This window comes from Branchiostoma belcheri, unplaced genomic scaffold, assembly GCF_001625305.1.
Source record: "Branchiostoma belcheri isolate BF01 breed outbred unplaced genomic scaffold, Haploidv18h27 scaffold24, whole genome shotgun sequence".
Taxonomy (NCBI): domain Eukaryota; kingdom Metazoa; phylum Chordata; class Leptocardii; order Amphioxiformes; family Branchiostomatidae; genus Branchiostoma; species Branchiostoma belcheri.
This window is the reverse complement of record NW_017803843.1, coordinates 433788-460387: the sequence shown is the minus strand read 5'-3', so window position 1 is coordinate 460387 and position 26600 is coordinate 433788. Positions and strand designations below refer to the sequence as shown.

Sequence of the window (26600 nt, the reverse complement as noted above, 5' to 3'; positions counted from 1 at the left end):
TAAACGTTGTAGAAAATACATGTACATAACAAAAATGTAGAAATGCGCAAATGTTGTTGCAGGGCTAATGTTGGAAGACAGCTGGGATCGGTTCATAGGGTGTTTTGCCAAAAACGACTGTTGATTACCTGTCGTCCACCCAGAGATAGGCATACTGGTCGAAGGAGTTCCTGTACTCGATGGCCTTGTTCATGACGGTCTGGATCCGCTCCATCAGCTCCGAGCGCATCTCGGACAGGTCCATCATATCCTCCAGGTCAGCCTGGGGGCGGGATTAGTTTTTAGTATTCTCGACGGTTCGTTAGTCTAAACTTAATAAATTATTGAGATATCGGTAAGAAGTTTTGTTTTAGGTAATAGCTTTTATATGTCTTACCTGGTAGTGTTCAAGCCCACTGTGCGTTGCAAGTCGCGGCACCAGAGAGGAAATCTTGTAGATGTCGTTGACAATCCCTTCCACCAAGTCATAGAAGCCGTCAGACACCCCGAAATCCAAGGCGGGGAAGAAGATAGTGTCTGGTACAGACAGTTCCATCCTAAGGTAGAGAAAAAAGTCTTAGAAACGTGCACGTACCACAACAAGCACAAATTATACAGTCACTAATAAGTGGCAGATCATAACCTACTCGTCATGGAACGTACATGGTTTTGGCAATGAAATGCTGTTGTGTTTGCACTACTAGTAACTAATGTTTTCAATTATAAGTGCAACAAATGCAATAAGATTTGTACTACAAATCTGTGCTTAGATGGGTCGTGAACACACCTGGATTCAAACAGCGGCACGTTGGTGGGTCTGGGTTCGGTGTTATCCAGGAGGTACTGCAGGGAACACTGGATGGCGTTGAAGAAGCCGTCCACAACCATGTCATCCACGTAGTCCACATAGGCACGCCACGTGTCCAACTCCTCTTCCGCCTTGAAATGCTCCAGGTTTTCCTAAAAAGCGGCAGCAAGACATACAGAATTCAACTGCTGTTAAAAGCTCAACTCACCTTTTAAATACGTATAAGTTATAACCAATTATAAAGGTGTGGCGTAGGATGGCCGAGTGGGTAGGAGATCAGACACACAATCGTGAGGTCGTGGGACCAATTCCTTGTATTCCCACGGTGTCAAAAATGTCTATGGGACTACTAGTCTTAACCTTACAGCCAATGACCTTTGTAAAAAATATATTTGTAGAATTTTGGTGATTCAATTTGAGGTAGTTGCAATTCTACGGAAGCAGTTAGACAAAGTTGTACCTTGAGAAGCTGGTGTATCCTGTCTCCCGACTCCTTGATGTCGGTGTACCGCTTGTTGAGGCGCTCCTGACGGTCCTCCAGGTTCAGCAGGTCCGGCTGGTGGTGCAGCTCACGCCGCTCAAACAGCGGAACCTCCGTCCACTTCGCCATGATGTTCTGCAAGAAACGTTGCGTTCGTGAGTTATTCGTGCTGTGTAGGATCCCCTTTTTCACTAGGGTGATGATCATACTACAACGGTATGGCGACCATTTTCTTACGTTTTATATATTTTCTTGTCTTCTATGGGAAGGTTTTGACGCTGCAATAACCAGCGTAACAGCGATAGTGGCTGTCGTACTAGAGAGACATAGTTTCACCGAAATTTTCAGCACGTTTGTTTATGCTTTCTTGAAGATGAGCATGTAAATGAGTTATTCACTTTCCAAAATGGCAATGCAGGGTAAGGAAATAAATACCAGTATTTACCTGCATCTGCTCAACGTTGTTCTTGGCCTTGCTGACGCGCTGTTCTAGATCGTGCACCATGTCACGTGTCTCCTGGATGTACTCCCAAACACCTGGAAATAGAAAGACATGTCTTCAAGATGTAACAACTGTCACTACATCTGTCAGACCTTTTCATCTCCTGTCATTCTGCCTATCAATATCAACCTACTCTGTCCGGACAAACAGATACACAAAACCCACAGCTCAGCCACCCAAAACAATACTTCGGTACGAGCTAAGACGTAGCTACTAACCATCGCTGTTCCAGGTAATGGTGGTCTCGGCACGTTCCATCTGCGAGTCGATCTCCTCCAGCCGTGCCTTGATGAGCGGGAACTCCACCTCCAGCACCGTGTCTCTGATCTTGTTGTACCAGGCCACGGTCAGGTCCAGGTTGTTCAGGTACTGGTGCAGGGTGTTGTTCCGCTGGTAGATGGCCTCGGCGCTGGCGGGGATGTCCGTCTGGCCGGCGTAGATCAGGTACTTCACCTCGCGCAGCACGGCGATCAGCTGAAAACGGGCAACACCGGCATGAGTTTGACAAGGTGTTACGGGTTGTGCGTAGTATACTTGTTAGTTAGTTGCTTTTTGAGGCTTGCAATCTTGATGACGGCGTGGAATGGCCGAGCTAGGTTAGCGCGGACACGAGATCGAGACATCGCGGGTTCGACTACTTGTATTCCTGGGTAGACGCTGTGTCCTTGGGAAAGACATTTTACTCCTCACTCCAGGTGTAAAATAGGTACCTGACTCCGGTTAGGGAGGTAAAGGGCGGGAGAAGAAGAGGGACTACTTTGACTAACCTTATTTTAATCTTGATTAATCTTAGCTACTTAAGGAGGCGTTAGAACATGTCAGGTGAGTAAAGGTTCCACTGCACCTTAGGATCGAAGTTGACGCTGATGTGGCGCGTCTTCTCGTCACGGTTGATGAGCGGCTGGTCCAGGTTGAACTGGCAGGTGTCGTCCACTCCCTTGGTCCAGTTGTCGTACACCTTATCATCAAACCTACGGGGCATTGACGGTGTGTTTTAGACATTAGAATGTGAGTTCCAACTTAGTTTTGATTGTTAGGGATTGTTCCATTCGTCGTATGGTATAGTATTCGTACTATCGTTGTACAATCGCACTCTGAGGGCATTCTAGACTTAGTTGGAAGTACGTAATGCAAAATTCAACTGTCTTCTCAACGAAAAGGCTGTCTTAGACCCCCGTTGGCTTTTAGTTCTGTTACAGCCTGTTTTAAAATCCTACGACATTAAAACTTACTACACGACGACCTACAACAAATGTAACCGCGCCATAAGATAATGGACCCCGAACATAAAGAAATAGTCGGCAGTTTGTTGTTTGGACTGTGTTGTACAGCATTGCTTTGTACTCTTGTCTGCAGTGTTATACCATTCAATGGTGTGAACTATGCATCTCACCTGGAGAGAAGCTTCATCATCTCTTCGTGCTTCCTGAAGATGATCTTGGCTTCCTCCGTGTGCATACACCTGTGGAAATGTACACATGAATCTGACAGTCCGCAAAGTCGTCTTGGTGTGGAGAGGAGTGTGCGTTTTTGTACCAAGGAGGTCCCTTTTTAACCTCCTTGGCTGTACAGTTCCTCCTAACAACGAGTGACTTTCCGGGTACATTTTTGGTCACAATATTTACCTTCATCTTCAATCAATCGGCTACTTTTGGGGTTTTACACTTCATCATTGAAACATTTACATTTGACAACAGCCATTTCAGACTGTTCAGTTTCTGATGATGTAACAAAAGAGCCGTGGTTACTTACCTTTCATCACCTCTTGAAGCGAAAATTTGGTATACGTCACAAAAAAATGATTTTAGACCGATAGACTTCGATAAATATTTCCATTACTGCCGATAGTTAGACAAGACGTTTTGTCCATAAGAGCAAGAGGTTCTCTAAACTGTATGGTACAACTTATGCTCAATAAAAGCGAAGATAAGTGACCACATATTCACATCAACGATTTAGAGTTAAGGTCATGTAAGTTATCCCCCCTCCCTCCTGTCACATGGACGTTCATCTTGGAGGGAAGGTGAGATAAACATATTGCACGGTTGTCAGAAATGATTCCAGGCACATGTGACCGCTTGGTCGTGTGTCGTAACTTCGGGTGGAAGTTGTCAGAAATACCGGAATCCTGTAAACAGCTTGAGTCAGAGAAGTCACCTTTTACCCATTGCTCATGCCACGCTTCCGTTAGGTCACGTGTTCTGAGCAACTGGGTTAGTTGCCCTGAAGAAGACCAAAGGTCTGGTCGAAGTTGTTGAGTCTACTGATTGTTAACTTTTCCGTTCAGTCATTAAGGAAAATTTGATTTTGCGGTAGTAAGGAATTCCATAATACGTAAAGAGATTGCGTTTACAAAATGTAAACATTTGTTATTTCGTCATTTTGACAATTTTCGAAACGGTCTTTTAAAATTCTGTGCCAACAAGTTCAGGGAATGGGTTAAGTCGAAAGGTCTGGTCAATTCTGCAGGGCGGTTAGGTCAAGGGTTAGGTCAAGTTCAAGCTGCCAGGACCCGGATGTTCTCCCCTGTTCACCAGCACACTTACGGGTGATCTATGTGCCTGAACTCTTTCTTCGGAATATCGATCCGTTCGCGCAGCTGCTTGGCCCACTTCAGCTGGCCCGACACTTGGGCCATGTTCTTGTTGACCACGGCGGCGCCGTCCGTCTCCGCGATGTACGCCATCTGCTGGTCGTAGATGGCCTTCGCCGTGTCCAGGTCCCGGTCGAAGATGTGGAGGAGCACGGGGTACTTGTGCTCGAACTCGTACTTGATGACGGGGCGTTCCAGCAGGGAGCCGAAAATGTCCAGGAGCTGTAAAAGACATGTGACGTACTGCGTTATAAATAGTTGTTACGTCTATGATTCGATACAGTCATTTCTCTTGGTAAAATTAAAATCAGCCATGTTGTTGTCACCATTTGTATGCAAGAAATGCATTACGTGACAGGGAGTATATGTTTAGTCCAATTTCCAGTAGACGGTAATTGCTGAGTGACCGCTGAACAACTAAAATTTGATTGTGTGGTGCTTGATTTTATAGTTGGAATATGATGCACAACGCAAAAGTATGGTTTACAAGATAACAATACACACACACACTGGACATATTAAGAAAAGGAAGCTTCTGTAATGTTGCCGTCAGGACCGCTGAATCAATGGAAAGAGAAAGGAACCACTTAGATCGACTCTGTTGACCTTGAAACAAGCCTCCGTCCCAGAGCAGTCGTCAAAGGCCCGGCACAGGATGGAGCCCAGGCGGTGATCCAGGTCCACGATGTGGTTACAGAAGTCTGTGTAATCCCGCGTGAATTCCTGCAAACGCAAGCAAAGCAAAAACAAATGAGAGACCGACAAGCAAATATGAGCTTCAGGAAGTGTATACGTAATGGAACATGAAGGAATTGATAAACACTTCCATTGTGGCGAAAAAGGGAAGCAAATTCAATTACGGGGGTGGCGGTTGACATTTAATTTTAATGATGGTGACAACTATTGATCTTCGTTTCTCTAACGGCTATTCAGAAGCCACGCACATTTCAACATACAGGTATGCTACTCTTCAAGTATAACATTGTTTTCCTTTAGTGTTTATGGTCTTCACACAGCTGTCGCTCTCACCTCGTCTTCGTGATCCAAAGCGTCGTACGACCTGTCGCTGAAGACCTTAAAGATGTCGCAGAACTCGTTAAACATGGCGAGGACCTGCTGACTCAGGATGTTTCCCTTGATGCCGGTGAACTCGATCTTCTCCAGCTTCATGAACTCTTGTGCCGTGGAGAACAGGTTCTGTGGACACGGGGGTGCCCAAAATTATTTACTAATTCAGCGTTCATACCCATGGGCAACTGTAGTTATAGCTCTCCATGCGTTATGATTAAGGGTAATATATTCTTCGTGAACTTGTCCAGGTTCACTATTCTCGATATCGCGTCTGACAAGTTTTAAAGAAGAAATTGGTGCTTTTAAACATATGAGAAGTATGCATTTATCGGCTTCCTGAATTCCTCCATGGTCAGATTCTGCTACTTTCTCATTCGACCCTTTTCATCTGTCTGACCGTTTAACCTCTCATTCTGTCCGCCAATTTTCCATTGGACAAACATACACATAAACCCACCAAAAACAATACAAAAGGAATATAAGCAAACTATTTAAGCAGACAGGCGCCACCACCGTACCTCCAGAGTCCGTATCCTGGCCACGAAGCTGTCACACCGGGCGAACACCAGCTGGGGGTTAAACTCCCATTCCCGCACTGCCTCGCCGTTCTGGCCGTTCTCAAAGTACATCCGCATGTTGGCCCTACGGATAAGGATAAGGAGGCGTTCTCACTTAAAAAAATTGACAAAATGTTCTCGTGAACCTTTATGTTTGTATGTTACCATTTTCCTGTCGAACATTTTGTTGAGCAATGATACAGGGTTGATTCAACTTACTGTGTAAAGAAAAGACATGGAATCTACTTTCTGTATTGTCCTAATCTCACTGACGGTGTTACCAGACTTATCACACTGCTGACGAGTCTTCATACATGCAGTCACAGTGAAATGGCACAAGAGCTATTTATTTTAATACCTCCGATCCTCGTAGCTGTCCTTGAAGACGGTGAAGACTTTCAGCGCTGCTTGGATCTTTTCCAGAGACTCGTCCAGCTCCCCCTTAAACAGGTCTTCCGAAGGGAGGTAGTGGCGACACTAGAAGATACAGGACATAGGTTCATCATTTTATTATCCAATTTAAGTTCCTGCAAAATACGCTGAGGCATAAAAGGCTTAGCAACTGAAATACAAAAGTACGAAATACCCACCAACACGATACATGCACCGGAAAAACACAAAAAGTATCCCAAGCTATAACAACGGAACAATGATTGGTTGGTCAGCGGTCGTTAATTGTGTCTTCTGTCTATCAGGGCGGTGATCGATTCTTCAAGATTTATTGAAAGAGGGCCTTCAGATAAACAGATTTTACCTGTTCGATGAGCAAGTTGCAGATCTCCTGCAGAAGCACGATGATCCTGGGCGCGGTGTTGTAGAACTTGGAGTTGCTCCAGACGAGACAGACGGTGTGCATGAGGGCCGGCATGGCCTTGGCGTACTCGTCAAACTCGAACTCCTGCAGGTCGTCCAGCTGGTTGTTCACAGGCTTCAGGTACATCGTGATGTCTTTGGCCTCAGTCACAGCTGGAGGTACATGAGAATCGGTTTAGGCTTTATGAACTTTGTAAGACCACTACATGTGACATTTAACTCGATTTTGGCATCCCAATACTTGACCTGAAGTACGTAACTTAGCCCTTTGCTTTCTGAATCGACGCGGTCGTTACAATATTAATGCATCAAGTGGCTAAATGGTAGGCCCTTTATTTCCCCGCATAGCAAGATAAATGTATCGTGACGCCATTTCGAAGGTGTGTCTGATTGTTTTCTTATTTCCTGACAAAAGATCGATGACATAGAAATGTAATCAAGTCTTTGTCATCTGTGACATGTCTATTTTAATGAGTCGTATGGTATTTAATTCTGATATTAACGTTTGTTTGTTTGTTTGTTTGTTTGTTTGTTTGTTTGTTTGTTTGTAGAGGTGCGGTGGTACAAGTACAAGCCTGACCTACCGTGCACCACGTCTGTGAACAGGTCCTTGAAGGCGGGGAAGTAGCTGCTGTTCATCCTCTCCAGCAGCTGTCCCATCTTCCGCACGCGGGGCTGACGCAGCTGGACGGCACGATACAAACACAGGCTTAGAACAATTTTAACGTCTCATGACGGTAACTTTGTAGATTAGTAAGATTTGGTGGTGGAAAAGAGACAAATGCTGAAGATGACTCTCATACAAGAAAATGCAGAGGGCATGGGCTAGGAAAGAGATGTAAAGGAAAGATTAAAGAAGATGCCGTAAAAGCGAAAGACACATATGGGCAAAAATGATTATCGACTGTAGTTTGAATGCCATCCTCCGTTTTTCCCTTTTCGCTTGCTACGTACATGTAAGATGGTAACCAGGTTATACCAAATCATGGTATACACCATGCAAATAACGAAGGAAAGTGGTGGTAACCCACAAATCAGCAGTGGGAAATGATGAAACTGCTAGCTGGAGAAAAAAAAGAGGATGAGACGGCAGTATTTAAAACTCTGTCTACCTGTTCATAGATGCACTCCAGGTTGGAGCATCGTGAGTTCCAGAAGTTGATCTCCACGTCCGGCCCGGGGTGCAGGCCGGCCAGCAGCGGGGCGGCGGAGTCCTTCTTCAGCACCTCCCTGATCTGGTGCGACCAGTCGATGATCATGGACTCCAGCGAGTGCAGCAGCACGCGGTTCGTGTAGTTGTCCTCGTAGAAGTCGTCCGAGTGAGGGGACCTTAACGTGGTCGGAGGGGAATAGGGGTTAATCTCCAAGCTTTTGTTATCTATATTTTATTTGATTATGTTGTGTTGTATGGACCCCAGAAAAAATACTGTCAAAACACTAATTAGGATCCCAATAAAAGAAAAAGGTAGATGTACGGATTTCTTTTTGTTTGTTTGTTTGTTCTTTTTAGTGTTACAAATACATTTTGCATAGAGAAAGGAGCTGAGGTGATGCGTGTTAGGAAAGGAGAACACCCTGCTTGAATTATCTTTTTTTGTTTCACTTCTCGTCCTTCCCAATGTCTTCTATCCTTTTCCCCAAGCAGCCCGTCTTCTAAAAAATATATATTCTAGCTCTCGTCTTCTAAGAAAATATGCATTTTAGCTGTTTTCCGTGTTTTCCTCATCTCGTTTATTTCCTTGAAAAGCTAATTTACCATTATTAACGATATCATCACTCACTGTGTTTTGATGCTGTAGAGTTTTACGTCATATTGCAAGTCTTTCAGAATTCTTTTCAAAAATTGCAATATCTTACCCTTCCCTGCTGTCGTAGCCGTCGTCCGGTTCCGCGGCGTCTTCAATCTTCTCGGCGCCCTCCGGGAGCGGCAGCAGCGTCTTGCCCTTGACCTGCCCGCCCACCACGTACACCTGGCTCTTCAGGTTGTGCACGTGGCGCAGCACGTCCTGGGACACCACGGTCGGCCACCCCTTGTGGTTCCTCTCGTTAGACAGGAGAGGTGCCAACACCTGTCAGGGAACATCAGGGAAGGGTCATTATAATGTCCACCCATTAAGGCTATTTCAGTATTTGTTTGCGTGCGCGTGTGTTAAATAGAGGTATTCATCATAAAGCGAAAATCTTCATTGACACAACAAAAGTACAGCTGCAGCGACTTTCGTAAGGTTTTCTACAACTCTTCCTACGAATAAGTACCCAAATGCATATCATAGTGCAAAGGTACATACACGTAGCATTAGGCAAATGTGGCTTTGGGGAGACGCAATATGGACATGATGGCTGACACCTACACAACCGGGACGTTAGGAAAGGGTCATTGTGATTTTTTTTCTTTTTCTAATTTTGATCACGTCATCATGATGTCATAAAATTTTGCATAAATTGTCGTTCTTGTAACAAAGTACTTGGAGAGAAAATCAAGAGCCATACACAAATATAATAAGACCATTTGTTTACTCGCATCTGTCTAGTAATAGAGGTATTCATCATAAAGCGGAAATCTTTATTGATACATGTACATCAAACGTAGTACGACTTTCGTACGGTCTAAAAATTATACTTAGTACTTAATCTCTTCTTTCTTAGTTGACGTTCATAGTTTTCCTTCAACGCCCAAATCACAGTGTATAGTCTATTCATAAGTACGAACTCGGGTAGAAAACACCAGTAGTACACTGCCTGTATACACGAACGTGTGACATGTTTTGAACTTTCGCACTTGTTTTTGCCCGATGCCGCCCGGTACCGGTGTATGGGCACCTGTGTAATCACTTCGCTGCACTCCAGCCTTTGTGGCCCGTAATCTGAACTGTGCTGTACGGTCTGTATGGCCCTCCTGTTACTCATTGTCAGCCGCTCTTGTGTTGCACGGAAAGACGTGATAAGAAAATCTATGGGTAGTGTGCACTGTTTAGGCGGCTATTCTTAGAATTGGTTCGCTTTTTGGAAGAAACAAAACACCATTAACGTTGTCGTTCTCCCTACACTTGGCTGCGCCGTTCATAAACAGCTGGCGCTGATGGCAGGCTGTTATTTACGTTGCTATGGTGAATAATTATCCATGAGAGCGGAGTAAGGAGGGTTAAATCCGGAAATAAACACGGTTCAAGGATTCTACTTTTCCACTGCGCGCGCCCTGAGGGAGAAATGTTCCCTTGATCGCTCAGACGTGATGTTTGTGGTGTAAATTCTATCATGGCTTCATAAATGTCCCGTAAGGGTCGTGCGTTATCCGCTATCGGGGCAAGGTAAATACTGCGACAATTTCATTTGTGTCGTGACTCATGTGGCGTCTAACGTTACTCCATAATCGACTCACGGGAAACACCATTCACACATTCACACGTACGGTTCTCAACAAGCAAACAATATAAGTGAACCAATGTCACTTAATGAATCCCGTTGGCACAAATTAACCAGAAGAACGCCGTCCCTAGCAACAGACAACACCGCGGTTGTTGGAGTGAGATATGGCGGCGGTTACCACGGACAGGGGCTACAATGTCAACATTCTTCAATACACCGATAAATCAAACATGGCGTCCGATCAACCTCCGAAACTTCAAGCTTCACTTGTACATTCCTATGACCTATAATTAAATATAATTTTCTATGGGCTTGACTAAAGGGATTGACTAAAGCTGATAGGTGATAATTAGTGTCGAGGCTGGAGACAAAAACGAATGTAATAATTAATTGCTATAGACTGTAATGATGTCAGGTAGACCAGACGAACCGGTTCTGAACGACTTAAATGGGTCACCATTTTGTTCCTATCTAATACTGGGCGTGAGGAGAGAAAACATCTTTAATTGTTGACAAATTAATTGTCGCGAAATTGATGAGTTGTAGCATGGGAAGTGACAGAAAGGCGCACTAAAGGTGGCTGGTATCCGGGACAAGTAAGCCATATCTAGCACCTATTGCTACATCAAGCGAGTAGAAAATGATTCTGAACAAATAGTAACAAAGAAATGCTTACCAGTAATTCAACTATTTCATAAACGGTTAATAATGTTCATAATATAACAGTCAAAATGTCATACTACAGATATATGCATATTCACCCGTGCAGGGAAAACAGCCTTTCTGACGACCAAAATTTTTCTACAAAATTGGTGTCATGCATGTATGATCGACGTAGATTTGCGGAGATTTGCGAATAAATAAATGCCGAAATATTACCCAAGGAGGAAATCATTTTACATCTTTATAATTCAAGTATTTACCCGCCTGCTCTTAGTACACTGTTGAAACATTCTACGTTTATTGTGTGATGTAAAAACAGGAACACGTGTGGTTTGTTTTCCGGAATTTTCACCGATCCATTTTTCCGTCACGATCACGTCCGCGTCCAGACGTAATCACACCTGACCATCACGGCAATGGAGTTCCTGTGTGTTTACTCTTCATCAATACACCGTTTCATTTGACGGGCAATCATTTAATTCTCTGTGCCGGACAGAGATTTCAGGTGTTACCAATATGGAAAAGAAAAAAACACAGGGTTTAGAAACATCGCATTTAAAACCCTTGTCTTTATTCTAAATGACTTGCAGTATTGTTGCTGGTGGTTGTGGATCGGTCTCCAAGCGACAAGCGTAGCGCAAAGTCCGTTAATACCCCCGTCACATTGCGCGTAAATCGATCGGCCGACTAGTTGGCGAGCTCAAAACGACATTTACGGCCGTAGTACGCCCGATGTTCCGTCGAGCATCGCGCGAATTTTCGGGATCGCCGGCGATTTTTTGGAGTCGGCCGAAGCTCGCTGGCACGCGAAACGTGTTCTTAACATCAGCGACTAGTCGCCGGCGATTTTTGAGGTCGCAGAGCTCGTTTCCAGCTCGCGCGTAGCTCGCCCGTAGCCCGTCCCTGTGCGGCCGAGAGTCGACCGATATTCGGACGTACATCCCACAAGTCTCGGCCGTATTTCGTCTTTGAAAATCGGGCGACGGTCGCTGAATACGGTCGACCATCGCGCGAGCTTCGCGAAATATTCGGGCGACCCTCTTCCGTACCTCGCCCGACTTGCGCAAAGTTTTTAAATCGTGCGTGCTTCGAGCGAGCTTCGTGCCAGTGTCGGACGAAGGTTCTACGAGCTTCGGCCGAGCTCCTGTGAAGTTATTATTTATTCAGCACCTGTGACATTTCTTTGAGATTGCATTGACAGTATACTGTGTAAAGTTTGCAGGAGCAACGTCCCACTGATTGTTAACGTTATGTTTACGAGAAAGTATAAAAATAGACAAAATCGTCCTTTGTCCTTTTGTTACATCAACATTCGTTAATGAACAAAAGCACTTTAAAAAGATGACGAGGTTTTAACTATATAAGGCCAAATGCCTAGATTTTTACCTCAACTGATTGAACGCACATGAAATCCTTTACTCTTGTCCTTTTAGGAGGTGTGTGCCGGCCCTTATTTCAGATGATTGTATAATAAATTAACGTTTACACTTGTTCATTCTGGAATGAGGTTGACTTTTTTTTTCCTTAGGGTGCCTTCATGTGATAGATATCGATATTACTTACTAGTTGAAGTTTATATTGCATGGGTCTTTTTACCTCTGTCTACTTTGTTGACATTGAATGACTAATAATCTTGTTTACCGGAAGATTCATACTATTTTAGACACAAGTATACTATACAGGCAAAGTTTTAGAACAATATATATTATTAGCTTTGTTCAGGTACACGTGTATAAAAAATTTTGATATAATGATAATCATTATGTCTTGTTGTACGTTTTGGTTGAATGGTGTAGAAATCGTGCCAGCATCGATAGATCGTCGACCGTAACTCGGGCAACGTACGCCCGTGTGTTTAGCGAGCTTCGGCCGACTCCTGTCTGGTTAAAAAGGTGGTCGTTGTGTTAACCAGACGGTAGTGTACATTTGTGGCTCTTGTGGTAGTATTTGAGTTGGATCTGTCACAGAATTCCTGTTTCTATTTCTATTTCATTCTGCCAGTCCGCTCCATTACTTTGTTAAAAAAATATTACGACAGGTCAAACATAAAGATTGTCCAAACTATTCATTTTTAGGTGGATACACTGGCCTTGCTTCATCTGCTTGCCATGTCATAGGGACTTCATTATCATAGATGTATTCCCAAGCAATCGCCCGAGCCTCGCACAATGTGACCGCGACGATTTTCAAGCCAAAAATACGCGCGATCGTCGGTCGATCTCAAAATCGGCCGATCTTTCGGCGATTGACAAATACGGCCGAAGCTCGTCGACAATGTGACGGGGGTATAAGCAACATTCACCCATATGATCTGTAATCATACCGATATAAATGCGCACATTTCCGCTATTCTGTATTGAATCTACTGTGTTTTAGTTATACCAATGCCCATCTGACATAAAAAAACAATCTTTTGTTTGTATTATTTAGATACACAAGACTGAATGGCTTAAAAATGGCAATTGTTCGGTAAAAAGCAGTCTAAATCCGCACGGAATGTATTTATTTTGGTTTAGGTGGTCAAAGGTGGACCGGAAAACTACTGTGTCCAGTAGTAACCGATTAATACAGGGCAAAAGCTGACAGTTCTGAGACCAGTAAGACTTCTCGGCCAATAAATGTTCAGAGGTTGTTCAGACTGTCAACACTCCGTGTGTATCGACGTGTCCTTAGAAACTTTGTCGCTGTGTTCAGACTCTACATGAAGCGGAAAGTAAACATGCGGCTTTGCATACATGTCAGGGGGTCCGTGTAGGGAAAACGGCTCTCGTTCGGGGGGCTTTGGAGTGAAAGGGCACTCCAGAGAAAGATTAGTCACTGGGCCGCATTGTTCCCGAGCCCAGAATTCACCAATGGCCTCGCCAATAGAAGACAGAGTACACACAGGGTGGCTTTTCATTCACGGACTAAGTAAAAGCGGTCAACCCATACATTTGTCTTCGCTGCGTTTTTGTCGTTCAATAGCTATGTGAATAGCCGGGTAGTCTATGGCTTTTGGTATGTGTATGTATGCATGTGTTGCTTTATCTGACACACACACACAGCACAGCACATGGGTTTCAATTCAAACCAGGTATACTCAAATCACGTACACCCGGAATTTGTCGTTGAAGCGTGTCCTAGCAAGGACGGCTATTCCCCCGTTAAGTCTGAAGCACCCTCGGCACCTGGCCCGGAGGGGTGGCGACCGTCACGGCACATCGAACAACTTTTCACCTGTTGCGTCCGACAGCTCATTCCGCCATACTGAAGGGCGCTGTTGTTGTTTATTCATACTCGCCTTCTTGTATATTCACACTTGCCTTGTTTTTCGTCGTCATAACATCAAAAATCCGTTTCCAGTCGATATTGATTATAAATACACATCAAATTTATGTGCACAAGCGATTCAAAAGTTGACTGTCATCTATCATTTTGAAAAGTTAAAATCGTGGACTCAGGAAAGTTGACAATGTTAATTTTGAAGAAAACAGGTAATCAGGTTTATCAAGGTTTAAATTTGATTTTAAACCTCCTTGGGTTTATGTATAATATTTTTGTGGATTTCTTAGTGAGGGGAAAGGTGGGTAATAAAATTCAGGTGACATAAAAGTGACACTCACCTCGTCTACCAGAGCAGACAGCTGTTCCAGCGGAGCGTACGACAGATCTCCGTACACCAGGCTCTGTTTGTAGTTGTCTCTCCCGATCATCTCGTTGTTTCTCTTGACGAAGTACACGGCCTTGCTCTTCAGGTGGTTGGGAAAATCCAGGCGAACCTCGATGTTCCCGGCCGTGTTGGACATGAAGATCAGCTGCGGGTTTTCCGGCTTCTCGAAGAAGTCTGCGATCTTCTGTCGGTTGTCGTCCAGACCGATGCATTTGTTCCACTTGTCGGGTTTGAGTTTCATCGCTCTCAGGACGTAGTCGGACAGAAACTCGTACCTGGGATCGGTGGTGGGGTTGGAGGAACCCAAACCCTCGACCTCTTCGTCGTCGTCCATGTTGTTTGACTGTTTCTTGCCCTCCGCTTGGTGTGTAAAACTCGATCTGTGACTCTAGAGCGTCCCCAGACGCCCTAACCCTTCCCACCTGGATGTAACAGTGAGCCGAGTGGGAGGAGTAGAAACCTTGTACGTACACAGGTTGGAGATGTACTTCCCTTTGTGCTGGGGAGGGTTCTACACGGATAATCTTACCCGGTCCACAGTGTGTGTGGCAGGCAGCGATAATGGCGGCGAGGTAAATAACTCCGGGGCAACACGGAGGTGAGGCAACCCATCCGGGCTGACAGCCTATCGGGCAGCAGGAACCGGTCACGGGAGGGTAAACATGGGACAGGGGTGGTGGGGCGGTACGGACCTCGGACGGGAAAAAAAGTTAACTTTCACATGGACTTCTTACACTACGCAACATCCTTTGATAATAAATATATATATATACACACAGTTACTGTGGAAATCAGTGTTTGGTTTTTATGATGTTCTGTTCGCCATCCATATGTATGGAGTTTCCCTTCACCTTTTAAAATTGTCTTTAGTTTATATGTATAATACATTATTTGAAGATTTAAAAAAATGCGGAAAAAAATAAAATTTCAGGCTTGAGACATAGATGTTAAGAAAAGAAAAGGTCAGAAACGTGTCATGGTAAATATATTGAAATAACGTATTTAAACCTACTAACTTGAAAGTATAAAATCCACGGAGCACGTATTTTACAGACGCTTTTGTAATTTCTGAAAGGCACAGACTCATGCTTACAATGTGATGTCGCTTGTAGACTAGTTCTTTGGGGAGGAGACTTTGAATAATTGATATCTACATTTGTAAGGGACGAATTGTGCCAAGTTATTGTCACTTCACATGACATACTTTCGGCTTTTCTCTGCTCCCCCCTCAGGGTTTTACATGGTCTGTCCCAAATCAGTAGTCACGGACGCTTTGATTGCGTTGCCAGGGGCGACGGGTGACGCCATCGCGCTGACGGGCTGTGAATGTACGGCGGCATGTGTGAATACACCGCGCGGATCCGGACAAAAGGCCCGGGCAGGGAAAGGGCACGGGTTAATGCAGGGATAATTGGACTCACTTGTTGGGAGAGTGTTTAATGGAGGGTCGTGAGAGGTCAGGTGTATTAAGTACTAGTATGTGGAAGGTATTGCGGGGTGGACATGTAAATGTACAAAATATATGTAGAATGTTGGATTTCCTTTACCATGCAGTGCAATGTACATGTATTTGTTGCTCTCTTCATATCAACAGTCCACACACTTTGCTCCTATGTGTGTTAGTTATACTTACTGAAAATTAGTGACATTGGTTCAGAAAAAAAATGGTCATCTACTATTTCAGTTGAAAATATTTTGAACATACAAAATGATGTTCAAGGCTTTGGCATTTTCAAAATTAGTGACAATTATGTTAGTATAGCAGCAACACGTATATATATTCTCTATGTCAGGTATCATTTGGGAACCAAATTTTTATGAGTTTGGGCAGTAGGGAGGAGGTATTCTTAATGAAAAAAGAATGTACATGAAAAAATAAGAGTAAGAACATGTTCTTTATTCACATTTCTCTGGATAGTTGGTCAGTGCTTCATCATTAATTTGAGAAGGATATCAGGTTATTTCAAATTTTGTCTCAAACTGTCTTAAAGTATTTGATCAGACGATATCAGGACAGAGTCAGTCCTGCAAACTTCCACTGAGCTGAGCTTCTATTATGTTCAGAAGTTAAAACATACATCTAAATAAAACATTACAACTGCTTACTGAAGTCAACTTACCTTAAATGTTCTAAAAAAAATTATACATTTAATTCCAGAAACTCGTTTCATATCTTTTATTACCATAGAGTCCATACTGATTTGACTAAACTAAGACCTGACAACAGAACAGTCAGAGGCATGTTACTTTATAATATTAACCTTCTCCCTGCTACCTAACCCTGTCTCAAAAGACTACTTCAGCAAATAGAAGGTTAAAAACAATAACGCTGTCTGAAAAAGTAGGTTTCTTCAAGTGTTACCTAGCCTGGGTACCATCCCCAGTAGTATATTCGCAAACTCTATAACTGGGTCTGGACTTGAACACATATAAAACGATTGGTCATGACGTCACGTAATGAGCTAGCCCGAGCAGCGGGGCTTCATTTGATTGGCTGAGCCTCAGAGGCGACGGCCAATGGCGCGCCTGTATTTATTCAAGTGATGTTTGTTGTTTTGTAAACGCGAGTGTTCCTTTTCTCGGTGTGTTCTATTTTGAAATTGTTCAATGCATCTTTTTGCTCATTTTTGAGCGACGATATTCCGTCTAAATCGTCCAAAACGGACGTGATTGCGAGGTCAACATCAACCTCCAAGAGCTGAGCGGCTTGTGCGTCAGCCCTGTTGATGATCGATCGCGGAAAGACTGACTACGGCTATATCATGTGCGCTTTAGCGTTCGGTTCGCCGTCGGACATGTTGATGAAAATAAGATAAGAACAAGGATCTATCTTAACGTAGCCGTTCGGACGTTCGAACGGACGCTAACGTGTCCGAACGGCCCTTACCTAATATGTACACACCCCAAAAAGGGCTTAGACGAGTAGGACCAATCAGCGCGCTCGTTCAAAATCTGAACGAATATTTAGACTCCAGACGCTACATATGTGTTCAAGTCCAGACCCAGTTATAGAGTTTGCGAATATACTACTGGGGATGGTACCCAGGCTAAGTGTTACCAGGAAGTAAGTATAAACTGTTGCTGTGAATAGCATGTTAACAGTATGGTTCTAGTACGTGCCAGCAGTCTGGTGGTCATGTGTCCACAGCTTGCTGCATGGTGTCTTCATCTTTAGCAGGTACATCACTTGTGTCTGCACCTTCCCTGGTAGTGTCTGCTTCAGCTGTTAGCTATAACACATGAAAAATACTGTTAGTAAGCCTGGAAAAACACTGGTATGAAGACACTGACATTAAGTGAAGAGTTGAGTATAAGAAAGTGAATGTTTTACACTTTAGTATATTGTTAAATAGTATTATTATGGTGTAATTTTGCTTGGGGTGATCAAAGAAAGGTGGACATGAAATTCATCTTTTCCCTAATTTGATCAAATTACATACAAAGGAATGTATCTTTTTAGAATATTTTGAAAACAATTCTTTTAAGCTTGTAATGTTAAGGTCATCCATGTGTAGTGATACGTTATGTCAGAATAGCCAGTACCTGTGTTGCACCATCCTGCTGTTGTGCAGAGTTGTCTGTTTCCTCTTCACTCAAGCCTTCATACCTGTGCAGAGGGAGGGTGGACAACCAGCGCTGCATACTGACATCTGGAGTCAAGGTGTGCCCAACAATACTAGTACATCTTACATACAGAATAGACCTTAAAGCTTCACTGTACATGTATACCTGTATCTGTGGCTCTATCTGTACAGTTGGTATAGCCGTCCTCAATCATAAGCTGCCAGCTTTGCAGGCATGTAGCACAGCAGCAGCTGGCTATGTTACATTGAACAACAACCTTTGCATATGTGACTGCAAGGAATGTTTAAAGCTATCTAGTGAGGATGCTTCTGCTATACTTGGTGGCAGCGAGCTCCACTCTATGTTAGAAATTTTTTGACATTGGTTGGTAACTCTGGTATTTGAAGGCTTGACTATTTACTGTTGTTGCACACCAGGCTTGCGAACTAGTCAGACACACTACAAAGTCATTAATTTGAAGGATACACCCTGTCCTCCTTCTCAGCCTTGATAATGGTGGGGTAGATGTATTGTTCCTTGAACTTCTCAACTGTCTCCTATGGACAACAAGAGCAATTTTAAGAGCAATTCACACCACAAGACAGCTGTAACATATCATATTACAGATGGGGTACTGTTACTGTATCTATCAATATAACACATTTCTAATCCCTAATTGGGGAAAGTGAATTATCTTGGGAACAACTTTTGTTTCAAATCAAGTGTTTCATGTATGGGTGATTATTTCATTTTTATTTTATTTTAAACATATTACCTGATGTTCGTCCCACTCCAAAGCCTCATGCAGCCCATCTCCCCCATACTTCCTGTTGTAATGGTCAAAATGAACCTGTGGAAACAAAGACGTTAATCATGTCAGCTACAATACAACATTATTTTTGTTTCCAATGTAAGTTGACATCATTTAGCAACATGTTACAAGTTAATTGAAATTGTCAATAAAATCTTTATTCTTGATCTCCTTTGATTCTCCCAACAAAGCACAACTAAAGACAAAAGGTTGTAAGGTTGTACTGAAATGCTTAGTGTACCTTATCCAGGACCAGACCAAGCCCAGGTGCCTTTGGAATGTCACACTGCAGAGATAGAGGGGAAAAATATGGTTTTGAGATTTGTCAGGTAAATCCAAATTCATTTATGTTGGCTGCTAATCTTTAGGGTTTGTTTCATGATATTGAATGCTTTTTAAAATCCTTATGGAACAACTTGCCCTGTGCAAGTACTAGTAATAAGTGTACAGGTATACAGAATAACAAGTAGTATCAATGGCTTGAAACATCTACTCAATGGACCACAAATATTGCTGGTAGTCAATGAGTCAAAGTTGATAGGCCAGGATAAGGAAGACGAACTTGCTGCACAGAAGCTTAACACATGAAGATACACTTAGCTGTGAAAAGTGTACTGAGTAAAATGGTATGTTTGGAAATAAAGAATTTGTACCTTTCCGCTCTGCCAGGCCTTCTCCAACATGGACCGTGGTGCTAAACCTCGCACGATTGCCAACATCATCCCTGGGGCAGGCAGTAAAGGATGTTAAAACTTTCCAACAGAATCTTTACAGGGTAAAAAGTTCTCCCCACACCAATATGGTGCAGTGACCATCTCTGTTTCTATAGTCCTCGGGTCAGACATCAGGGACAAGTAACATTACAGTTACAGGGGTGCACACTTTCTAGATACATAACAATCTTTCCTTTTCTTTTATCTCATTGCTTACTAGTATCTTATACATGCAACATGTATTTAGAGTGGGTACAGACACATAATGTGTAGATCATGTGGTTGACATAATCTATAGTACAGCATATAGTTAGTGAGCTGCTGCAATAGTTTTAAACTCAAGAGATTTCTTACCGATCATCTTCCTAATCTGATGTATCATGAAGCTCTGGCCCTTGATGGAGATAACAGTCCACTCAATGTCGTCTCGTACAAAAGTGTTTAAACACTGGAGATAGAGAGGTAAAAGGGACATGAAATTAGAGAGGTTTCTTCTTGGAAGTGGTTAAAGCATTTTGAGGATTGAATTGACGTACAGAGTAAGTAAAGAATAAGCTAGGGAACAGACAATTTGTAAGCAAACATGGAAAGATTCCCTTCCACTGTTTAACACAAACACTTGTCTGTACCACATTTTAGGTTAAGCAGTTGCTTAAGCACCATACCATATTGTAGCAACACAAACTATCTGAAGCAAAGTTCAAAGAAAAGATTTTTACCATACCTTGGATTCTATGATGTACCTCTTGGCACTTGGATCCTTGAATTTTCTGGAAATAAAATGTAAGGAAAATTGAACACTCCATAACATTGCTCAATATCGTAAAAGAAAATTTAAAAGTTGAACATTTTCCAATTCCAACTTGACTTTTCAAAAGGAATGAAAGAATTTGATCACAAAGTTAAGAAATGTGAAAATTATGAAATACTGACTTCCCGGAGGTGAAGTTATGGAAATTATGTGTTCCCTTGTACGCCGACAGGACGTCATTCACTTTCTCCATGATCTCATCTGAAACATGAAAATAACAGAGAAATTACTACATCAATAAAAGACAACAAAGGCACAAACAGTTAGTAATAGTGTTATAATATTTTGAAGTGAATTAAATATAACATTAACAAAATTCTAAAACACCAAATAATCATTGTACACTTTCTCACGTATTTCATACATCATATTGATGTAACAAGTCAATACTCCAGGTGTTCTTTTCAAAGAGTGTAATAGATTACAAAAATGTAAATTGATATAAATACCTGTGACTCTGAAGTCTTGTTCAGTTTCCTGTAGAGAAAAAAAAGACAAAGTGTAGTGAGAGATTGCAAAATTGTCAGATCAAATAATAAGTCTCCCAGTAATCATGTAGCTGTGTCAAATTTCCGGTACCCTTGTTTTTGTCTAGTCATAGCAAAGTGAGTTATGGCATGGTCCTTACCTCCTTGGTTGGTGCAAAGGAGTACGTAGGCAGGACATACATGTACGTCCGAGCGTCACATGCATTCTTGGAGTCAAAACCATTTGTTGTTCTCTTGATCCCTGAGTAGATGCAAGATTTATTGTAACATAATTTCTCAACAAAGACTTTAACTTTACCAGACTGTGCATTGAAATCATATGTTTAGTAATGTTATACTCTTACTAAAATCCAAACAGATATTGCAACAGATACTTCTTGTACTATTTATTAACACTTTGGTTTGAATATATTTTTTATTTAACCTAAACAGTAATCTAATGAGTAATGTTGACGTAACCACATGCAGATGGGTTACTAGTAAACTTACCGATAATTCTGATGCTCTCAGCCAGGCAGTCGTTGATCTTCTTGACAGCATCGTCAATCATGTACATCTTCAGTGACACGATCTGACCAGCTGCTGACACGCCCTTGTCTGTACGGGCACACCGCTGGAAGTGCATCTGAAGAAAAACACAAAACCAACTTGACATTCACCGAATAACAAAGTTCTTCATTCACAACCACTTGTTGAAAATCTATCCAGTTGCCTGAGTAACAATTTCTTTATTTGTGTATCTCAGTACCTGGATGTCAAACCTTCACCAATGTATGCATCTTCAGGAAAAAAAACAAAACTGGTGACAATCAAGTGAGATCTCTTGCCATTGTAGTCCTGCAGTTGCGTGTTTGGCCTCTAGGGGGCGCTGCTCATTGTGAGCTTGGATAGTCAAGAGTGCATGCTGTTCTGTTACATGTATAAGTGTATTGTGTACATGTATGTCTCATACACTCCCTAGAGGGAACAGAGTAAAAGACAAATAATATGCAAGTGCATGTGTGGTTCTTCAAGTCATTATTGAAATAAATTAAACTATAGATACAAGAGGAAATTTCACTTGAAGTAGAGCTGTGTAGACCTGTGAATATTTACAAGTTTTCATAATTTGCTAAGTGCTAAGTTGTCAAAATTGTCATCTTTGAGATGCAATTTACCTATTAAGCATTTCTAGTGTAAAAAATGCTGTCCACTTGTGCTTTATTGCCTGGTAGTACACGTGTGTTTTGTTCAGGTACAGGTACACCAAATGTTCATGTCTGGACCTGTATCTGAAATATCTTCAGAAGGTACAGGTACAGGATTAAATTTAGGTACACAGCCCTAACTTGAAGGGTATGTCACAAGTTGTCTGGCATATCTGTTCCACTACTTCAGTCATTTGCATGTGTTTACATTTACATACCTTCTGCATACAGTCCATGTGATCCTTAGGGATGGCTCCAGCCTTATAGAAAGCTGCCAACAAGTCCTCTTCAATCGTCTTAAACCCCTGATTTCTGTCAGAAAAAGAAATCATGGTATGTTGAGACAGGACAAAGTAACAATTTTGATGAAAAGTTCACATATACAACTGCATATCATATATCAAACAATCCTTTACTGAATGCTGAATTGCGTATTCAGTTCACCCGAAGCCTAAAAACATAAACCTCCCTGCCGCAGATGCCTTTTTGTGCCAAATCTGTATTCACTACAACCTAGTACAAGGTTAGGCAGCAGGTAGAAGGTTAGTACGCTCACCTCTGCATGCCCATGTACCCCACTCCTGAGTACGCCAACAGACACGCCACCTTCCTCTTCTTGGCTGTCGGTCTCTCCCAGTCAGGATCACCACCTGGCTTACTCTGGTGAAAAAACAACAGATGTCAAGAACATTTCCTCCTTTACACTGGCATAAAACAAAGAGGAAGACTAATCAACTATAGCCAGAGTGCCATCCTCTGTAGTTTCTGTCGGCTCCTTAATGTCACTGTGGTAGCCAGGGACATTAGGGAGCCAGAGATAGCACGGAGGATAGCACGCAGGATAAATCTACTTTGGACTGTGTCTGTAGCAGGTACCACCATTGAGGATAATTTCATTTAAATACTGTAAAAATAAAATGGGTATAATCATTGTACATGTATCTCAATGACAGGGAGGGGGGAGAAGGTTACAATTTTTTTCTTTGATTGTCAATTGATTCATTATTATATGGTAAGGAAAGTACATTTGTACAACTAATGTACCTGAAGTTTGGCCTTTTTCCATCGGTAGGACTGCTCCTCTTTTGTGTTATGACGTCTCTTGTTGAATTTTTTACCGGTGGTGACATCATTGCTGTTAGAGGGAGTATCGTTACTTGACGTTGCTCCAGTGTTTTGGCCTGTTTCCACCTCCTCTGGTCCTTTTGAAAGGGACTCAGTCGTAGTATCAGTCCCAATTTCTAACTTAGCTTCAGCTGCACTGTTGGTTACTTCCATGTTTAGTCCTACTGTTGAAGTTCTGACTGTATGTAGAAGTAGTCGCAGTCCACGGAAGGTGTGCAGGATGGGTCTGGTAATCATCCGTGATCACACGTGCTGACTGGCTCTCAATCCAGTGGTCGGGTAGAGATGTCTATTCACCTTTATCAAAAGATTACACAAAAACCACAACAATAAACCAGAGTGCTATCTACCACACATAAGTCATGACCTCAGTTTTCTTAATATGCAATACCGCAGAAAGCTGCTAGGGAGCCCATTAGCAAACTTGTCGTTTGCTCAAACTTGTCGTTTGCTCTGCAGACACCTACACCCATAAAATGTTATAGTTACCTTCTTGGCAAGGGTAAAAAATCTATCATGACCAAAGTGATTAGGTATATAAAGAATGAAGTTGAAATCTACTGTACAGGCACTGTAACCAACCTACCAACACACGTCTGAATAATTTTTCTGCCCCCCACCCCTCCGCAGAAAATTAAAATGGTATGAAATTTCTTGACATTGCAGCCATAAACTTTACTCCTAAATTTTCTCATACTACCTCTATTTCTATCTCCAAAGAGCTCTGGATTTCGTAAACCAATTTAGTATCACACACAGTGAAAACCAGTTTGTTATTCTACACATGAACGTTTACCTCGTGTGTTTCGTCGTCTGTCCGGAAGGGCAGCGCTTGCTGGAGGGACGGTCCATATATTATCCTGTCTGGGTTGCTACATAACGTTCGCCTCGGCAAAGTTTACCTGGCCCTTGGGTAAAATGTACACTATGTAAGGTTAAAAGACTGTGTTGGGGTTTTAACGTTCAACAAATTGCCAGTCTTACAAATTTACACGAACCCCTAAAAGGTTTATGGATAGTCCCCAATATTCAGGACCACCTTTGACCTTTTGTAGACTCTGCTATTTTCAGGAAGGGTGACGTTACTGTGAGCATGAGTTTTGAGCATGAAATCTTTATCAAAAGCTATTTAGATCTAATATTTCATCTAAATATATGTTAATGAGTGTTTACTAGCAAAGTTTTATATCAAATACATTAAAATATCCCGAGTAAAAAGTAGCTTCTGTCTACCCTTTTATTGAATGGACTGCTCTAGCAGTGAACTAGTTTACTTCCGGTTTCTGTCAGGCACAGAAATAGCAACGTTACATTTCTCGGGCGGAATCTTACAGTTTTAAGTTAGCCTTCCTAAGACAAGAATTTTCACAGGTGAGGTAAACTGTTAACCTACTTTTTATGCAATCGTGGTGACTCTAGGAGGGCTTCTTTCACTTGTTAACTCAATTTTATTACTGTTGTTCAGAAGTGACTTTGTGTTTAATAACACAACTTTGTCACATGTCATAATGCAAAACAGCATCTGTCTAATGTGTTGTTGTAACAGATTGACTGTGAAGATGGTACGGAGTCTGAAAGAGTCATGTCTGAGCTGTCTGGCCTGCAACCTACACTCCATCAACAGGGTGGGGCATTACCTAGCTACTAGACACAAGGTATTCATGTCTTGTTATGCCATGTGATGCTCTTACCAAGGACATTATACTCTGTGTATAATGTCCTTGCTCTTACTTAGTTACGACTAGGCATGGCGACTCTGGAAATTGAATCGGGCGTATTTTGCTTTGGCTATATTTCATTTAAGACTGCCAGAAATCACTTGACAATGATATGTTGTACAACTTGAAACAGTTACTAATCATTAGATGCTACAGGCTTTCCTGTGCAATTTATCAGTAACGCGTATCCAAGGACATACACTAAAGGCAATGTCCCTGGCTTATCAAAACACTTTTATAGCATGCTATTAATGTTAAACACACTAGTACTAATACTTAGTAGTAATACCTATGCTCTTATTTGAACAGGAACTTCTCCTAGAATGGCTGGTGTATCATGACAGACTGACACCTGAATACCTGCCACACATCACCTATCACCTGTTCTCCTCTGGGCTCAGGACAGTCAACTTCTACAAGTGTCAGCAGGTGGGTAACCTTCTCCCTGCTGTCTAAGCCTATTTCAGTTTGGTGCCAAAAAGGCTACCTCAGCAGGGAAATGGTTAAGTGTGTCCAGAGTGCTATTCAGAGTCTCCAGCTTGAAAAACAGAAGATGGAAAATTGATAATGCAAATTTGTAAACCTTTTTGACACCTCTAATAATATTTATACATGTATGATAATAAGACTAGTGTTTGTTATGATTAGGTGTGGAATCAAAGATTGAAGTTGTTTTTATTTTGTTATAAGTAATATAACTATCACTTACCATATTCAAATTGTTACATATAAAAAGTAACATATTTATATTTAGCAAAACTGAAGAAGACTTTACATCCAGCATTATACTTTAGATGTCATGTACACAATTCACCTTTATATGTACCAAATTCACCTTTGTTTGAGTAGCAAAATTTGCCCATTATCTTTCCATGTTGGTTAAGAGTAGAACATTTTTCCTAATTCTCCCACACAGGTAACTGATGCAGTACTAACACAGTTAGGTGACTGTGGCTGTAAACTAAGGTCTATCACCATACATGGGTGCTCAGACATTACAGGTACATTAACCCTCTTCCACTGACTCCTGTTGTAACATTATATGATCAGATATATACTTGACTAGTTAAGCATTCACAGACTAGCAGTTTAGACAATACAAACTAGCAGGTTTGGCCATACAAACTAGCAGTTTAGACAATAATACAGTTGTTAAAGCTGGGTGCATCCAACATTTTGTATGTCAAATTTTTGCACGTAATATATGTAATAATTGGAGCTCAAGAGTGGACAGTGCTATAGGGTAAGTCTACAGGTTTTGCCTTGCCCTTGTTTATGAGTGACCTTTGTTTGTTTTTCAGATGCAGGAATGACGGCCTTGTTGCAGCACCAGGATGAGTTAGAGGTGCTAGAGCTGAGGAAACTGCCTCACCTGGTCACAGACTGGGCGCAGGCCGTCATGTCACCTGTGTTAGAACACCTGGATCTCAATAGCTGTACTAGTGTAGAGGCACCTGGTAAACATACTTTTCAACATTGAAATTATTTGTATTCTAATAATCTTAGCAATGTCTCAGTTAGCATAAAACAGCAGAATTGCATGAGCACAATGGTTGCTGCTTGAAGAGAGCCATACCTCCAGCATGTTAAAGATCCCACCACTTATTAAAATGAGTAGAGGTGCATCCCAGTGTGAGTGGATCAAACCTTACAGTCCAGTCTTTCACAGCTTGTACCTACAACTGGTGTGTTACACCCAAA

The 26600-nt window shown here is 42.2% G+C and overlaps 3 protein-coding genes across 5 annotated transcripts in view; 1 reads left to right on the top strand and 2 right to left on the bottom strand.

Moving 5' to 3' along the window:
* Nucleotides 1-15150, bottom strand: part of LOC109471120 (dynein beta chain, ciliary-like) — a 42673-nt gene extending 27523 nt beyond the window's left edge. Inside the window, exons 1-18 of the mRNA XM_019770345.1 lie at nt 14436-15150; nt 8662-8873; nt 7917-8133; nt 7389-7488; nt 6746-6957; nt 6350-6468; nt 5953-6076; nt 5393-5560; nt 4970-5086; nt 4317-4585; nt 3164-3232; nt 2615-2741; nt 1989-2244; nt 1714-1805; nt 1248-1403; nt 767-939; nt 377-536; nt 129-262 (exon numbers count right to left, since the gene is read on the bottom strand). Of these exons, the coding sequence (XP_019625904.1) occupies nt 129-262; nt 377-536; nt 767-939; nt 1248-1403; nt 1714-1805; nt 1989-2244; nt 2615-2741; nt 3164-3232; nt 4317-4585; nt 4970-5086; nt 5393-5560; nt 5953-6076; nt 6350-6468; nt 6746-6957; nt 7389-7488; nt 7917-8133; nt 8662-8873; nt 14436-14816 (3086 nt within the window). The 5' untranslated portion in view covers nt 14817-15150. The remainder of the gene's footprint in view (nt 1-128; nt 263-376; nt 537-766; nt 940-1247; nt 1404-1713; nt 1806-1988; nt 2245-2614; nt 2742-3163; nt 3233-4316; nt 4586-4969; nt 5087-5392; nt 5561-5952; nt 6077-6349; nt 6469-6745; nt 6958-7388; nt 7489-7916; nt 8134-8661; nt 8874-14435) is intronic.
* A 1214-nt stretch (nt 15151-16364) lies between these two features.
* LOC109471102 (tRNA pseudouridine synthase A, mitochondrial-like) overlaps nt 16365-26600 on the bottom strand; it is a 16091-nt gene continuing 5855 nt past the window's right edge. Inside the window, exons 1-17 of one of the 3 annotated variants that reach the window (XM_019770314.1) lie at nt 23978-24091; nt 23101-23478; nt 22613-22716; nt 22275-22368; nt 21359-21494; nt 21010-21110; nt 20831-20858; nt 20504-20582; nt 20295-20340; nt 19925-20018; nt 19511-19581; nt 19099-19143; nt 18822-18896; nt 18533-18603; nt 18026-18125; nt 17541-17712; nt 16365-16844 (exon numbers count right to left, since the gene is read on the bottom strand). In XM_019770314.1, coding sequence (XP_019625873.1) covers nt 17617-17712; nt 18026-18125; nt 18533-18603; nt 18822-18896; nt 19099-19143; nt 19511-19581; nt 19925-20018; nt 20295-20340; nt 20504-20582; nt 20831-20858; nt 21010-21110; nt 21359-21494; nt 22275-22368; nt 22613-22716; nt 23101-23418 — 1458 coding nt within the window. In that variant the 5' untranslated portion in view covers nt 23419-23478; nt 23978-24091 and the 3' untranslated portion in view covers nt 16365-16844; nt 17541-17616. Of the gene's footprint in view, nt 16845-17540; nt 17713-18025; nt 18126-18532; nt 18604-18821; nt 18897-19098; nt 19144-19510; nt 19582-19924; nt 20019-20294; nt 20341-20503; nt 20583-20830; nt 20859-21009; nt 21111-21358; nt 21495-22274; nt 22369-22612; nt 22717-23100; nt 23479-23977; nt 24092-26600 lie in introns of those variants that run through there. The other 2 variants (XM_019770315.1, XM_019770316.1) reach the window with 2 other exon arrangements.
* LOC109471104 (F-box/LRR-repeat protein 2-like) overlaps nt 24456-26600 on the top strand; it is a 16215-nt gene continuing 14070 nt past the window's right edge. The window contains exons 1-4 of the mRNA XM_019770317.1: nt 24456-24552; nt 24728-24836; nt 25209-25328; nt 25816-25900. Of these exons, the coding sequence (XP_019625876.1) occupies nt 24741-24836; nt 25209-25328; nt 25816-25900 (301 nt within the window). The 5' untranslated portion in view covers nt 24456-24552; nt 24728-24740. The remainder of the gene's footprint in view (nt 24553-24727; nt 24837-25208; nt 25329-25815; nt 25901-26600) is intronic.